General features: G+C 44.8%; 1 protein-coding gene across 1 annotated transcript in view; it reads right to left on the bottom strand.

Annotated features, from left to right (window-relative positions):
• Positions 1-5547: 5547 nt before the first annotated feature.
• The window catches only part of ANTXRL (ANTXR like), a 64313-nt gene continuing 53823 nt past the window's right edge, over positions 5548-16037 (bottom strand). The window contains exon 18 of the mRNA XM_068399355.1: positions 5548-10754. Coding sequence (XP_068255456.1) covers positions 10524-10754 — 231 coding nt within the window. The 3' untranslated portion in view covers positions 5548-10523. The remainder of the gene's footprint in view (positions 10755-16037) is intronic.

A 16037-nucleotide genomic window follows, 5' to 3' on the forward strand; every position in this document is an offset into this window, starting at 1 on the left:
TCCACATAAATATGAGGAAAAACTTCTTTACGGTGAGGGTGACCGAACACTGGAACAGGCTGCCCAGAGAGGTTGTGGAGTCTCCTTCTCTGTAGACATTCAAAACCCGCCTGGATGCGTTCCTGTGTGATATGGTCTAGGCAATCCTGCTCCGGCAGGGGGATTGGACTAGATGATCTTTCGAGGTCCCTTCCAATCCCTAACATTCTGTGATTCTGTGATATGCATCTGCATAAACTCCCTTAGAATGATAGAATCATTTTGGTTGGAAAGGACCTTTAAGATCATCGAGTACAACCATTAACCTAATGCATGCAACACTACAGACAAAAGCAACATGTCCTACCAGGGTGAGCATGTACTTCCAGCAACAAGCTGTTCCTTGCTTAGTAACTGTGCAAGCCCCAGCTGAGCACGTGGAGCTCAAGCTTGCAGTGGCTCAGACAGCTCAAGGCTGATGCTGGTCGGTGGTAAAGGTGAGGAGGACCAGAGGGAGAATGGCAGCAATGTGGCTTACAGGTTTTACAGCCAGGGAGTTGCTCCTTGGCAGGACAGACAAACAGAGAGCACCTGGACAGCACGTTCACTTTGTGGGCAGTATAAGAGGCTGTTGCTGGAGCTAGAGCTGCTGGTTTAAGCAGGGTTTCCACAGCAAAACCAGCTTGAAACAGATTTTTTTGTTTAAAAGCAGTGCCAATTTCCAACTGCTCTGGAGAAGTCCGAGCAGGCTGCTCCACCACGGTAAATATGCTGTCAAGTCCTGCCCTCCAGCGGCAGTCCAGCCAGGCCAGCCTCCCTCACCACCATGGCCATCATCCCCTTCCTCAGCCCTTGAGAGCCCTGCACTGCCCTTACCAGAGCGCTGAGCCACAGCCCAAATGGCCACTCTGGGGTGGTGCTATGTGCCATAGTGTCCCTGCGCCTGTGTGCAGTGGCCTCCCTTCCACAGCTGACAGCCCTGCCAAGGAGCATCTGGATTTGGGTCTCACAGCATCCATGCTGGGAAAGGCTCTGTCAGCCCTCACTGGACAAATGCGCATTAACTGTTTCCTGCTGTGTGCAGCCAGAGGGTCAGGATTCCCACGGGTGAGGGTGGGGAAACTCCATGTACGTTGCCAGGCCCCTCGATGAGGCAGGAGGAAGTGCTGGGGGGGATTCACCCCTTGACAGAGGAGCAGGGGAGGTGTGGGGCAGCCAGGGCCCTCGCTGGGACTCCAGTCCCCACCTCTCACAGGGAAGCTGAGCCACGGTGACAGAGGTACAGTGAAGCTGCGATGCCTTAGGCCCCTTTTCCACCTGGGGCATGGAAGAGCTCTGCTCAGAGCATGGCCTCCAGGGCAGCTTCAGTCACCTCTCTCTTTGTTGTGCTGAAAGGCAGTGACAGAGCATCTTGGGGCTCACAGGCAACCCTACAATAACAAGCCAACAGGCTCTGGGGGCTGACATTTGCCTTCAGCCCACTGTCTGAGCAGCAGCAGACTTGTGGGGGCAAGTGTTTCTCCACAGCTTGTCCTCTGCAGGCAGCTCTCCAAGAGCTGGTTAGGAAAGGGGCTGCTGGGGCCAGATCCTGGCAGAGAGACATCATGCACTTTGCTTGGCTGCAAACACACTGACAGGCTATTTTTACACTTACTTCCTGTTGCTGAATTGGGGCTGCTCCCGAACTACCAAAAATTCTGGAATGCCAGACATGAGTCATGCGCATGGCCAGCATCGGGAGCCTCTCCTGCCTCTTCCCTCTGCCCCAGGGGGAGCTGCGAAGGTACCCAGAGAGGAAAGCTGGCAGCCGCTGAGTCTGAGAGGAGCCATCACAGCTACAGCTGCAGAAACTGCCTCTCCAGGAGTGCTGAGCTGTACAGTTCAAACAGTCAGAGCTGGGCTCTGTCCTTACAACAAGGCAAACTGAGGCACAAGATGGAGGGCAGAGAATCAGCCACAGCCTGATTTGCCTGTGGTAGCATCACAGGAGGGAAGGAAAGGCTTAATGCTGGCTGTGCCACCCCACAAAAACAACTCAGAGTTGGTAGACCCAGGGGCGCTCCGCCAACTCCTCAGGGCCCCTCTTGGCACCAGCAGGCTGCAGCTCAGGCCCCCAGGGAGCAGATAACCACCACCTGTGCATGGCTCAGGAAAAGGAGAACAGGATTCATGTCGGATGCAGAAAATTCGCCCACCAGATACACCTTCCAGGAGACCATGGCAGAGCCGCTGTCTGACGCCACTTGGGAAACATCCTGCCTGCTCTTCCAGGGGCAGTGCTGGGTCCAGCTGGCCTGGACTAGAGGCAGACCTGCCCCTTCGCGTGGCTGGGAGGGAAATGAGCTATTTCCTATTTTGACCTGTGAGTCACTTCAGCGATGCAGAAACCATTAGTTTTGGCAAAAAAATAGACAGAGGGCTGGGAAACTCCAGAGCCTGCAGAGAGCTGCAGTTTCTCCCTGCCCACTTTTACCCCTAGAGAAGGACAAGTGCTGCAAGGCACCAGTAGTACCTGGCCGTACTGGATATCTTGGGAAGAGACAGGCCCCACTGAGGTCTCTGTGACTATCCTGGTGGATGGGCTGTCACTCATGGTGTCTCAGACATGGGCTACATGCATTCCTGGAGCAGGTGGCTCCTGGTGACCTGTGGCAGACCCAAGTCTACCGTCATGATGACAATGGCTTGTAAAGGTTATTAACTACCTTCTGAAGGCACCTGTCTGCTGAGGACACTGCAGCACTTCCCAACTGGCACCAGGTCCAACAGCACCACTGCTGCACTGGCATCCCCTTAGTGCCGAAGATCCCAACACACCTTACACAGGTGGATCAGAAATCCAGAAAAGAATGGAAAAAAAACCCTAAAGCTGATCAAGACTAACCCCTACATCTAGGCATGTTCACTTTTAACTAAGCTATTCCTGATGCACAAGGAAAGAGGCACAAAGCAGCCACAGTCGTGTTTTTGAAAAGGATGAACTGCCACATATGCTTGGCATATTTTCCCATTGGTTTTGGTTGGCCAAATATGCCTTTGATGATGAAGGGAATCTTGGGACTCCTGTTTTCAGCTCAAAACATCTTCCTACATACTGAAAAAATGGAGACTAGAAAACATTTGAGGGCACTTAGTATTTTACTTTAACAGTGCATGAGCCATTATCAATAAGGAAAGAGTTGCTGAATTTAGGACCCTGTGTCAAATGCATGCATGTTTGTTACATGTGGATATGTCTTTACTGCTATGTTCCCCTGTGCCCTCCAGGAAGACTCATGCTCTAAATCCATATCCCTCTGCCATCAGAGGGAAAAGTGTATACCTCCAGTGTGAGGTGTTCTGGGTTACAGGACCTAGGACATTTCTGCAGGGCCCCTATTTCTATCATGAAGAAATAGACAGCCTGCACCCAAGAATCATGGCCCAGAGGCTCAGCAGGATGCAGGAGGACACCAGCATGGACAAAGGGCAACTCTGTGGCTACATGGCAGCGATAGACTGGCATGAGGAGAGCTCGCTTCAGTGAACTCTGTGGCAGAGACACAGTTGGGGGTTAGCTAAGGACCTTCAGTGAAGTATTTATCCATGCACAATAATCCTGCATCTCTGAAAGCTTAAAAGGAAACATTTCTCAATTTATGTCACAGGCAAAACCTTTCAGCAGGATGTTCCCTTTCTTTAAGGGTACTCTTTCATCTCATCGCATTGTCTCACAGCTCTCTTGAGCTGCAGTCAGAAATCAGAGTAATACCTTGCTAGAAAACTTCCAGCATACCCTCCCTTGCAGGCAAAAGGGGGGGTCCTCAATGTACAGGGAGTGGGGAACTTTGCTGCAGAAACTGATGAAGCTTGAGGTAAGTCCTAACCCAAAGGGAAAAGCGTGTTCACAGAATGAAGATCAGAGAACTTCCAGCATGGACAACATGATCGGCCTGTGGTTTCTTAAGGAATGGGAGTACAGGGGCAAAAGGGCATTTTTTCAGTTCCTGGCTCGGATTGCTGAAGCCAGTAAAATTCTTGCTGCTGACTTCCATGCAGCCAAATAGGGTATGCTAGTGTATGTTCACATGTAAACGCCACTCCTGAGACTGTGAAGTACGTTTGATGAAAGATGCTAAATCAGCATTAGAGGCTATTTATAGACAAATCCGTAACCAAAGCCCTGGATCTGCACATTCCCAGTCTCTGGGGAAGTTCAGGTCAAATCTGAATTTTGTTGTCTCAGGCATGCAAAAACCTAACCAGCCACAGCTGCAGCCAGGGTCAGGTTTTTGTTAATGCCAAGCAAAACTGCCCAGAGCCTTTGGTCCAGGACCACTTTTGTTTATCTGATCTCTTTCGAGAGCCTAAGCCTGCCTTTCGCCCAAGAAGCAGATGGCAGAACAAAAAAGAACGAAGGCCACAAAACCATTCTGGGTGAGTATTGTCCTGCCAGCTTGGGGAGCAGAGCTCTTTGTCAGAGCCCCAGACTCCACGAGGGAGGAGCACAGCTCCAGGCAAAGGATTTTGGCTCCCATTAGCAACACAGCCAGTTGGGAGTTGCCAGGGGCAGGGGGGTGCCCAGCTCAGCCACCACACAGCTCCCACCTGCTTTGCCACAATGACTTAATGCTGCTACCAGACCTCCAAAAATCAGTACCCACCATTTTTGTAGATGAGACTCACATGGGCTCAGGGGGCTGCGTGTGTGCAAGGACCAGCTTCCTTTCCAGCCCATAGCACACAGGGCTGTGGCTGCCATGCTGGGCAGACTGAGTGCATAGCACAGCTCAGCAGCTTTGCAGCAGCCTTGATTACCCATAATTGCAGCCTGCTGGGGTTGGAGATTTTTGTGGCCTACCCCTGTTGACCTTCTTGCCTGTCTTAGGTTTCCAGAAGCCTCCCTCCAGTCCTCAATGGAGCTTGAGAGATACAGAGGAAGCATTAGCAGAAGGGAGGGAAGAAAAAACTAGCTTCGGAGACAGTGAGGGAGAAGGGGTGTTATGATTCAGTCCTGTGCCCTTCAGGCAAGACTCCTAAAAATCAGTAGCTGTGTTTGAGTACAGACCTTGGTTAGAGCCTGGTGACTCCAGTGTTTTCATAGGTGTAGGATTTGCCATAGAATTTCTCTTTGCTAAAGTCTTGAGCTCTAGCATCTTATCTTGCATGGCTTTTTCTTTGTTGTTTCTATGTGTTAGAGGATTTCTCTTCAAGATAGCAGCAATAAGTTCAGATCCTGCCCCATGTGTCAATCCATGTTTGAACACTGACTCCAGTGGAATTTACTCAGCATTTCTATCCTGCCACCTGAGATCTAAAAGGACTTCAAACAAACGATGCCTTACCTTTGAATTAGGCAAAGATTGAAATTCTCAGGCTAGAAACAGGAAACTGAGGCACAGAACATACCCTTGTCTCTAGTCAGATAATGAATCTTGGGGATGGGAATTCTGACAGCCCAACCCCACGTTCTCCTCCTGACCATTAGATGGTTGAGCTGATTAGAAACCAGGTACTGACAAGCTTATCCCCTCTTAAAAAGACCCTGCAACGAAATTCTCTGTAGTGTTTAACCAGTAAGCACTTTTATTGTTGATTTTGAATCCATTAAGGCTACATTATGTTGGATTATAAGACTTTAGCTACATCTCCCACATTTGCATGCAGGCATTATATTTGCAAGGTTTTCTCAGAAAAACGGAGCAGGCGCATAAAATGCATAAAGGTTATATGATTATAACATGGAAGCAGCACGTCAGTTACAGAAATTTGTACCACATGTACCAGTAACAAACCCACACCCCCATGTAAAATTTCTCTGTCCCTCAAAAATCCAGCTGCTTCCTCTGTCCCTCATCTCCATGCCCCGGCTGTCTATCAGCCCACATCCCCACTGTCTCTGAAAACACATTTTTTTCTAAAAAAAGTTTAGTACAGTACATTTTTTTCCCCTTAAAACCTAAAATATTTCTCCTTCACTAGCCCTCCCCACCCCCCAAATGAAAAAATCTATCACAATCTACACATCTGTTCAAGCACTGTTATATGTTAGGAATCTCTATTGCATTATTCAAAAGTATCAGATCAGTAACAAACTTCTAAACAAACTAGGATGACCCAAAAATTCCCCTTCCCCCAAAACTACAGAGAACTGAAAATGCTATACTGCATTATCACACTTGCATGCATGTATCCTGAGCCACCTGTATTTGTTCACCTTAAGCCCCTTTTAATAAATAACTGTCCAGCAGTAACATCCAGAAGTGTGCTGTCTCCTCCAAATTAAACTCTATATTTACAGAAGCAGGGCTGTTTTCTCAGTGAAATGTGTTTTTTTAAAAAACAAAACAAAACAACAACAATAAAACCAGCAAATTATTAAAGAGAGAAAAAGCATATTACTGATCACGTTGTCTAAAGACCAACAAAAAGCATTAGGAGCACCAGGTGCACATACATTTGAACTGGTACAGTTCATGAAATAATGTCATTCATTGTCATGCTTGCTCATTCAGATGAGGAGCTGATTCTTTTCCTTTCTTTTTTTTCCTTTTTACATTTAGGACCGTCTGCTCTGCAGGCTACTGCCTGCAGGCTACTCCCATTGCAGATGGCAATACATGCACTGAGGTTGAAAGATGGCCATAAATATTCTTTGATCAATGTGGTTCTGTATCAGCTTTAAACACATGGGGTTTCCCTCCCTGCTGCTTTGCACCTTGTGTCATTTCACATCTGTGCTAAGTGTGAGCCAAAGGTCCCCTGAATCCACATTTTTCTCTTGAGTTTGGGGAAGCATTAGATACTCATTTTTTGCAAGTTTCAAATGATGCTGTATGCTGGAAAATACAGGGGAATCATCCCACATGAGAACATTTCTTAGCAGTGCAACTACTGTAATCACAACTGACATACAAGCACACAGAAACAAACATTGAAATATCAAGCCAGTTAGAGGGATTTTGTCCATTTATTTTGAGCCAGCTCTCAGCTGATCGACACCAGTATTACTGCCTTGTCAGCTGGCCTATGTTGATTTACACCAGGTAAGGATCAAGCTCAACAGATGGTAAAATAGCAACCAGTTTCTCCTACTGCATTGCTATAGTACGTGAGATCACTGCAAATGGGTACATCTCTACAAAACCAAAAGGCCTTTCTGTAGACAAGTGCAGCATATTCACTGCCCCACCTTTGCAAAGGCAATTCAGTTTAGGTTCACTTTCTCTTCTTCCCACTTTACTGACAAACTAAACCTCCAGTGCTCCCGTCACGGAAGCTGCAGCCAAAACTTGAGTTACACACCAAATGCTTAATTTTATATAATGAAAATGCTGGAAACTCAATTTAAGCTGAATCTAATTCTGAAATTCGTGGTGCTTCCTGCTTTATCATATATGGATCCAATCAACTGGAAGTCCAAACCACTCCTATCCTCACTGCACTTGCAAGTTACGCAGAAATTATTAGTATCTGTTATCTCCACAAGACTGGCTATTCCAGCAAAGAGCAATATTCCCCTCAACTGCAAACAATAGGCATGTTGGATGTGTGATTGTGAGAAGCCCTCCCTAAGCCAACACCTCCATTCTCACTGGAAGTGAGTCAAATTCTACCAACATTAGTATCAATGCAAATCTGCAACAACTCTACTGACCCCTCTCAAGATCTGTACAGGTGCAAGACAATAAAAAAATCTGGGTCCCAGGCTTTTTCATTAGCTAAAGTTTACTCCTGACCCATCAGTTCAACTTTATTAGCAGACACTAATTCTGTAAGCAAGTTTTCCCTTTTATTATTACATCATTTGTGAGCTCCACCATTGTTTCAATCTCATCACTGCCTGCTGATAAGAGACTTGGCATCTACAGAGCAGTGGTCTGCCCCACTCCCACAAGTGGCTAAACCTCAAACACCATGTTTTGTCCTGGCAGCGGAATCAGTTTTATTACCCTCTGTCATTTCAATTCCTGGTTAGCATTTGGTGGCGAATTATTCTTAGACAGCCAACACGAGAGGCTGTTAGGTTCAACTGCATGTACACATTACAACTGGTCTTAGACCCAGCAAGTTTATTTCACGTAGCCTTCCATATGACCAAAATAATGTCAGCCGATTATCTCTGCTTGTAAAGCACCTTCCCCCACATCCAGGTCCCTAGGCCCTCACTGCAGTCATCCAGTTCCTTTCACTGGTGTCAAAAGTGGAGCTTCACCAGAACTGCAGTGGAAAACTGCACGTTTTGGTTTCACCTTTCAACTGAAAGAAACGGAGATACGTAAGCGATGACTGTGTGTCGCACCGGCTGCAAAAGGCCTTTCCATTCATAGGAGTGACACACTCTGAGCAATTTTTGTAAAGGAAGAGAAACCAAACAAAAACCTACACAGTTCCCACACACAGCACACAGACGCGCACACACACACACACAGTTCTCTCTCCTCCAAACAGAAATCATTCTTACGGATCAAATTATGCAGACCCTATTCAAGTGACTAAAAAGAATGAGGATAGGGTTGAGTACATCCCAGTTCTCCTTTCTTATCACAATGAAGTCATGGGTCAGCAAAGTACTTGGGCATAAGGATGTTTCTCTTGACCTGCAGGACATTTTAATGCATGCAGAAGTGCTTTGCCGGCTCAAGCCTAAATTAGGAACAGCTCCAAGGCCAGCTGGCACCCACGAGTGTGATTCCACTACCTGCACCAATATACATGAGGTAAGAGCATAACTCAAGAGAGCAGAGCAGTGCAAGAGGAGAAAGAGGCTCTGTGGTTCTTCTGAGTTTATCTTTGACAGCCTCAGCTGTATACACATGGCATGTCACAGTGATCAGCATAACTGATGAGAGCTTGGTACGGTATTCTGCAAGTGGGATTTCCACTGGAAATACTAAGCCTGATTTCTATTTGTACCAGTGCAACTTTATATGCCTGTAACAACTGCATGAAGAGGCCTTAAATCTGGAGTAACTGCACGATAGAGTTAAGTGTTTTATTTGGACTTACGTGCCAATAACTACTGTGATGTGCTACACACCCACACCTATAAACAGATGGAGAGATAGGTATATGCTGTGTCATAATGCAACATAAACATTATTTCTACAACTATCCTAATAACACAGCCAGTGCCAAAGCAAACCAGCATAGGGATTTGCAGCCACCCTCTCCAATAAGATATGATAGGTAGTGGTGAAGAAAAAGCAAGCTCAGGTGTTATTTTGATTCACTAGGGAATGATCTGGGCACAACCCACTCAGGTATTGCTTAGTGAACACTATTTATGGGCTGTCCCACAGTCCCGCGTCACAAATTCCCACATCTTTGTGGGTGCTTACATCACTTTCTGATGACACACAGAATTGAGGTCATGGGCGAGGAGTCACAATGTTTGGGAAATCCACTAGCCAAACATTATGTAAAACAGCGATAAAAGCTCATACTGACACATCACGCCACACCTCTCAACCACAGGTAGACTGCAAGGTTATGTATTAGTGGGATCTGGGATATCTAAAGAAATAGCTACTCATAGAAGAATTCATGTTTGAATCACATGATCACTAGATCACAGGATCTAGTTCTGCTTGACAGTAAGATCAAAAGGAAATTTATCTAATTAAATAGCAATGGAATCAGTCCCTCAATGCTGCTGATATAAATAACACGCTGTTTGCATATTACAGCATTCATGCTCAAATTGCTTGTATATTTGCTCCATTTTAGACCATGTGTTCTGTAAATGAAAACTAAACACGTTTAGCCAAAAAAAAAAAAAGCCAAAACGTTTTTCTCAAAATTCCTCTGAACTTTGGACAAATCTGAACCCACGTCTTGTTCAAGGTTTGGATTTCTAGAACCAGTATCTGGCCTTCAGTGGCTATCCTATGCAACCAAGTCTAACATATGCAGAGATGGCAGGCTCAAAACTGATCTTCTCAGGAGAAAAGGATACCTCTCTTCTATGCTAATTACTGTTGCTAGATTATTGGCACATAGTCTCATCTTACCTCATTATTGTTATAGCCGCCTTATAAACTTTCATGGAAATCCCACCTGCAGAACCAAAGGCAGAAAGTTATTTTTGCAATTATTGTTCCACATTAACATCTGGATGCAGTACTGTTAGGGAAAAAAAAGCAAATTCCTCAATGAACTATGTTTAACCAACTTGCAGGTGGCAGCTATCAAAACAACTGATCCATGTGTACTGGCTAAAGTTATTAATGAATGATCTGACATACCAAGTCAGACAAATGTCATAGGTAAATAGATCTTCAAATGTATACATACAAAAGCTGCTACTGTATCTAGATGATCATTTTGGTTTGTTTCTATACCCCATAGCTCTGAATCTATCCACTGAATGTTTACTCAGCACGTGTGGTATAAATATATTCATACACTAAAATTGACACTTGGCAATTTTTCTTTTTTTTTCTTTCTTCTTTTTTTTGCTGACCAGCAACAAATTCTGATATCTTTAACTGTAAACCAGTACTCAATAAATATGCTGTGTTCAGCAAAGAGACATGTTTTGTCAATCAGGGTTTTGCTGCACTCTAAGCCATGGGCTGCGGGGGTGGACGCGAAGGAGGAGGTCCAGGAGGGGCTCGGGATGGGGGTGGTCCAGGAGGTGGCTGCCTCGAAGGGGGCTGCAGAGACACGGGAGGAGAAGGATTCCTTGGAGCATTGTTGAGAGGAACATCATCACGCCGTGGTAGCTTTGGCGGTGGGATGGAAGGGGCAGAGGTTCCATCTGATTTCACCCGAGTGAAGTTTATGCATCTTCCCTAGAGGTAAAGAAAAATTCATTATTCATAAAAAGCATGTGTTTTGACTCAGCAGCAGCTAGCCAAAGGGACTATAAGCAGAGGGGCCAGGCTACATTTAGAGATTTTCAGCCAGTATCATTCACTGGGTCCTAGGCATGACATTCAGACCATGCTGTACTGAAGGTCACCACTAGAAACCAATGCTTTCCTTGGCTTTCAGAGCTCCTGCCTATACACAATAGCCTAGGACTGGTTTAAACCAAAAGGGACTCCAGTGTGACTTTGCTCACATGTGCCCTCTGCTCTGCTACTAGAGCTATGCAGAACATGCTTAAAGCCACAGCTCCACCAAAGTCATGCCGTCCTTGGTGAGATCCCTGACTGACAAAGCTGTGCTTGAAAAAAACCCATAGCAGAGACAGTATTACACCAGAGGAACAACCTTAGCAAAGACATCATCTGTAGCTTTCCTTTTCACCGTGATGCTAGCCTAGCTGGTGTCCATGCTTTGAACACTACACTGAGATAGATACTACACCTATCTTCTGTGTTCCAAATGTGTATGATTTCCCTCACAAACACCAACAAGGTGTGGGACTTGCACAAAGGGCTCTCCAATGAGTGTGTTTTCAAAATGGATGTGGGATGCAGGCAGGCAGGACCTGATGGGAGAACCGTGGATGGAGATTTTAAAACCAGAAGTAGCTTAGGTTTGAAAAAAAAGCAAGCACTGGGGATGTCCTAGTCTACTAGGAGCTAAATGCAAGTATGTCAGGGCTTCCTTTAGCCAAAGTTTTGCATAGGTTCTGACTATCCAAGTTCCAGATAGGAAGAGAGACAGAAAGACCCCAAAGACCATCTATAGCCTTTCCTATGGGGAGCAGCCAGAGGCTCCTGGGCACTTCAAAACTTACATGGCAACCTCAGTCAGACACCAAGATCTCTGCTGTCTGCTGTACTTGTTCCTCCCCACGACCCCTATGTTTTGTTACAAACTGCCCCACTATTTCTGCAGAGGCCTCATGAAATGCTGCAGACACAACCTTGTGAGAGGAGGTACAACACTTGGCATCACTGTCTCCACGCCTCACCTAGGGAGGTGGGAGGAGATGCTTATGCAAGAACCCAGCTGCCACAAGCTTGGCAGATGCCTGTGCCTGGAAGTCAGAAAGGCCTCTCATCATCATGTACAAAGGCTGGAGATGAAGACTGCCTGAAAATGCAGGAGTGACACTGCCAACAGCCCATTTACAGGAGCTGGGATGTGGTTTCCAAATAAGTAACTGTGGGCTGGAAAGTACCCATCCCATCAGTGATGAACTCCATCTGCCAGCACCCTTTCCTTTGTGCAGCAGGCCGGCTCCATGTAGCAATCATCCTAATGAAAATGGCCTCTACGATTTAGCATGGACAGAATGTTAACTGTTTCTCTTTTTTCAAGGCAAACACTAGCTGGCAGAAAAGGAAAAAACCTATTTGGTTTGTTTAGAAAATATCTGTCCCAGAAGGCATCTTACCTCCATTGTTTTGAAAGACCCACAGAGCCACGATACTGATGATGGCCAGAGGTCTAGAGACTGCACGCTGAATCAACAAACTAAATTCAGTTCAAGGTTATGCCAACATCCCCCAAGCAAAATTCAGGAGAAGGACTCCAGATTTAGAAAAGCTTATCTCAGAGCTAAGCAGCTGTAGATCACGATCCCCACAGCTACCAATTGCTGTGATAACAGGGGAATACAAGAACCCACACCAGCGACAGGTCACTATGCTCAGTGATGCCTGGCATAAGAAAACTCAGAAGGTGTTTAGGGAATGGGCTGAATTTCTGTGGCAACCCCACAAATCACAATTTCCCCTGGAATCCAGGCAAAAGCCATCACAGTTGAACCACAACTATCTGTTAAGTAACTTCCAATGCCTGCACCTACATTCATGAAAACTACTCCTCTAAAAAGAAGGGAATCAGTTAAGTCTATGGCTTCTCTGAAGAAATTCAAGCAGAATATCAAGAGAAGCTTGTGTAAACTCCACAGAGCTCAGAAAATGATTCAACAAACGTACTAACACCCAAAGGGTACCACCCTACCACTTACTTGGATTGGATGGCTCAGGGCTTCAAGAGCTCAGCTGCAACCGAGTTGTTTGAATGGGCATGTTGTTGCCTGTACGTGAAACACACTCAGTAGTTCTGTCCTAGATTTCACCATCACAAATTCACCGCTATACTTAAACAACAGCCTCAATAAGTAGGATAAAATCCCCTTTCCAAAAAAGCAGACTTGTTACAGCAGAATTTGGTTAAGAACCAGGTTCAGGGCAATACTATTCAGGGCCAGAGCCTCTGCATGGAGGTATCAGAGGGCAAAAGCCAAGGTCTTGGTTACTTCTGCAACAGAGATAAATCATTGGATCAAAAAAACACAAGTCAGTACTTTGCTCCACTCCATCAGAGAACTCAAGTCCTCACCAGCACTGCAGCGAGCAGCCATCCTTGTCAGTTTACAACAGCCATTTGTATTCTGCTGTGCTCTATTGTATTCAGAGCACACTTGGAAATTCAGCAATATTTACTGCTATGCAGTGAACACTACAGATATATTTGATATCTGTACTGCAAATACATTTAAGAAAACTCAGCCTTGATATTTATAAAGTTATGAATTTAGAACAGCCAAATAATCACTCAGGACAAAAAAAAAAATAAAAAGTCAGAGCTATACAGTTGAGATGCAACATACGTGGAGGGAAAAAATTAAGAACAGAACAATCTCCCTCATAGCAAATGCAAAGCTGCAAACCCAACACTACTGGTTTTGCCTACAAGCCTTTCCTGCCTCTCTGTTGTGTCTCTCTCCCAAACATCAATTCCAAATATATTCATAGTCTATAATCAAAGGGGATCCCATAAATCTGTTTGCATTACTTTCACTTCAGTTAAAGTGATAGGCGACGTCAAACTGCTGCCAGTTTCTGCCACACTCACTGATTTGTCAGACAGATGGGTAATTTAAAGGCCATGCGCTGCATTGTGTCACGAAAAATACGGTTGGGTTGGGAGAGTCTGACAGATAGAGGCTTGGATGATCGATGTATGTATTGTGACACTTCCTCACAAAAGATTATTGGTGTTAGCCTACAATCTCATATATCAAAGACTTCTGGTAAATACTGGAGCAAATCCTCCTGAGCACTTCAAGCAGCCATTGATAAAATGAGGCCGAACTATTAGCCAGTGTTAGGATTAACAGCTGAAAGGAAAAGGGAGGAACAAATGATAATAAATCATAAATCATAGTTTGGACTTATCAAGTGTATTTCATCAAAGGATTTCTAGGTTGAATAATTAAGCCCTCCACTCACCACACTTTCCCAATAACAGAGTGCCACAGCTATTCTACCTAACACACACATCCCTCTGGGGTTAGTTTATAAACAAATACATGATATTTCTCAAATAAACATGCTAACCACAGGATTTTTAATATTCTGTTTGAATATTCTATTTGAAAGGATTAAGTAATTTCCTCTCCAAAGGCATATAAAGGTTTTTAAACCATAGAGAACGTGGACAGAAATCAGGTATCCTGCACACTCACCTATGCCCTCCCTGCACAGGGGATTAACAGGGATTAAGAGCCATCACCACTTTAGTAGCAGTAACAGTATTTTTTTTTCCAGAAGCATGATATACACTAAATGTTTTAGGGAAGGTGTCAGAGTTGCAAGATGCAGTAATACCATGATGATCTCAGGCACAACAGCTGTCAGTAGCTGTTTTATTGTTTTCTAGGAAGCAGATGATCTGCGTAAATCCAGTTCTGTCTGGTTTCAGCCCTGCTTCCAGTACAGCAACCCTCAGATGGTGTGACCCACACCGCATACTGTCATTCAGGCACTAACTGGAGGTCAGCAATGCACCATATGGAGTTACGCCCTTACTTCAGCTCACATCTGCACAGTCTTCCTAATGCACAATTATTTTGCCTCCCCATATGTCCATCCACTTGTTAGGGTCTTGTTATGCTGCTTGCCAAATTGGCTTTTCAAAAGGTACAAATACTGAAGCAGCAGGATCTGCCCTTGTCCCAACTCCCGCTTGTATCCCAGTGTAACAAACACACGTGCAATTCAGGCACTTTGTACTTCTAGGCAATGCCTCCTCGACCACCTAGGATGTGTTTTTGTATGTGGTTTAAGGGGGGGAAGGGAGGGAGGAACCTCATGAAAGCCACTGTGTATTGTTTCTGGGCTACTTTCATCATAGTGTTCAGTACATCATTCCCCAGTGCTTGTTCCCCCAAAATCTTTAGCTACTACTCAGCAAGTTTTCAATGGAAAGGAACAACTGTTAAAAGGATCAAGGCAATTCAAAGACTGCCATGGGCAAGTCTCTTCACCCATGATACTAAGAGCACTTCAGCAAAAAGTATTTAAAAAATCCACCCCAGCTGCCAGTAGCCGTCCCTTTTCTCTGTTAATTTTAATGCAGCCATTAGTGCTTATTTAACAAAAATCAAATTCAGTTTCATCTCTGTGCATGCCAGAGTGTTTGTGTACACAAAAGTATGTCTGTTTCTTATTTTTAGCTGCATTAGTTGACCTAATAAAAGATATGCTTCTTGTTACAAATTTTGCTTGAGTTTTCATTCACTCTTGGTTTTGCTTATGGAGTCTCAGTGCTGCAATTCTGACTAGCAGAGATGGGTATTTGACTGAGGAAGAGCTGGCTTCACTTAAATGTTTAGTGAAATTTCTTGGTCTTTGACTTTGTAAGAATATGGTACTTGCCTTTACATTTTAGAATGTATTGAAACAAAATTATTCCTTTAAAGTTTGAGCATAGCAATCCAAAACACAGGACCACCAAATTAAAAAAATAAAGTAGGTCCCAGTCAAAAGTATTACATTTAGGATGCTGAAATCTGAAATGAATGTAATTTCCTTGGGCTCAAATGAGTAATTACCTTTCTCCCCAGTTTTGTTTACGGATGTCACTGGGATGACTCTGCCAGCTTGCTATGGATGTCGTTCGTCAGCATGTAGCTTCACTTCCTAAATATCTATCAATAGTTCAGTGTAAAAGTGGAGCTCTAAACTCAAAAGCATAGCTTCAGGTTTTTACGCTACCTACAAAACCACAAAAGCGAGCATCTACAAAAGGTCAGAATCACTTTAGCTAAGTGAAGGATTTGATCCACACACCCAGAAACCAATGGGATATACACCTTTAAGATCAGTGACTTTTGCAAAAGTTCAATCTTGGAAAAATTAGAGGACAGGGTAATCCCTGCCCTCTAA

Source organism: Nyctibius grandis, chromosome 4, assembly GCF_013368605.1.
Source record: "Nyctibius grandis isolate bNycGra1 chromosome 4, bNycGra1.pri, whole genome shotgun sequence".
Classification (NCBI taxonomy): domain Eukaryota; kingdom Metazoa; phylum Chordata; class Aves; order Nyctibiiformes; family Nyctibiidae; genus Nyctibius; species Nyctibius grandis.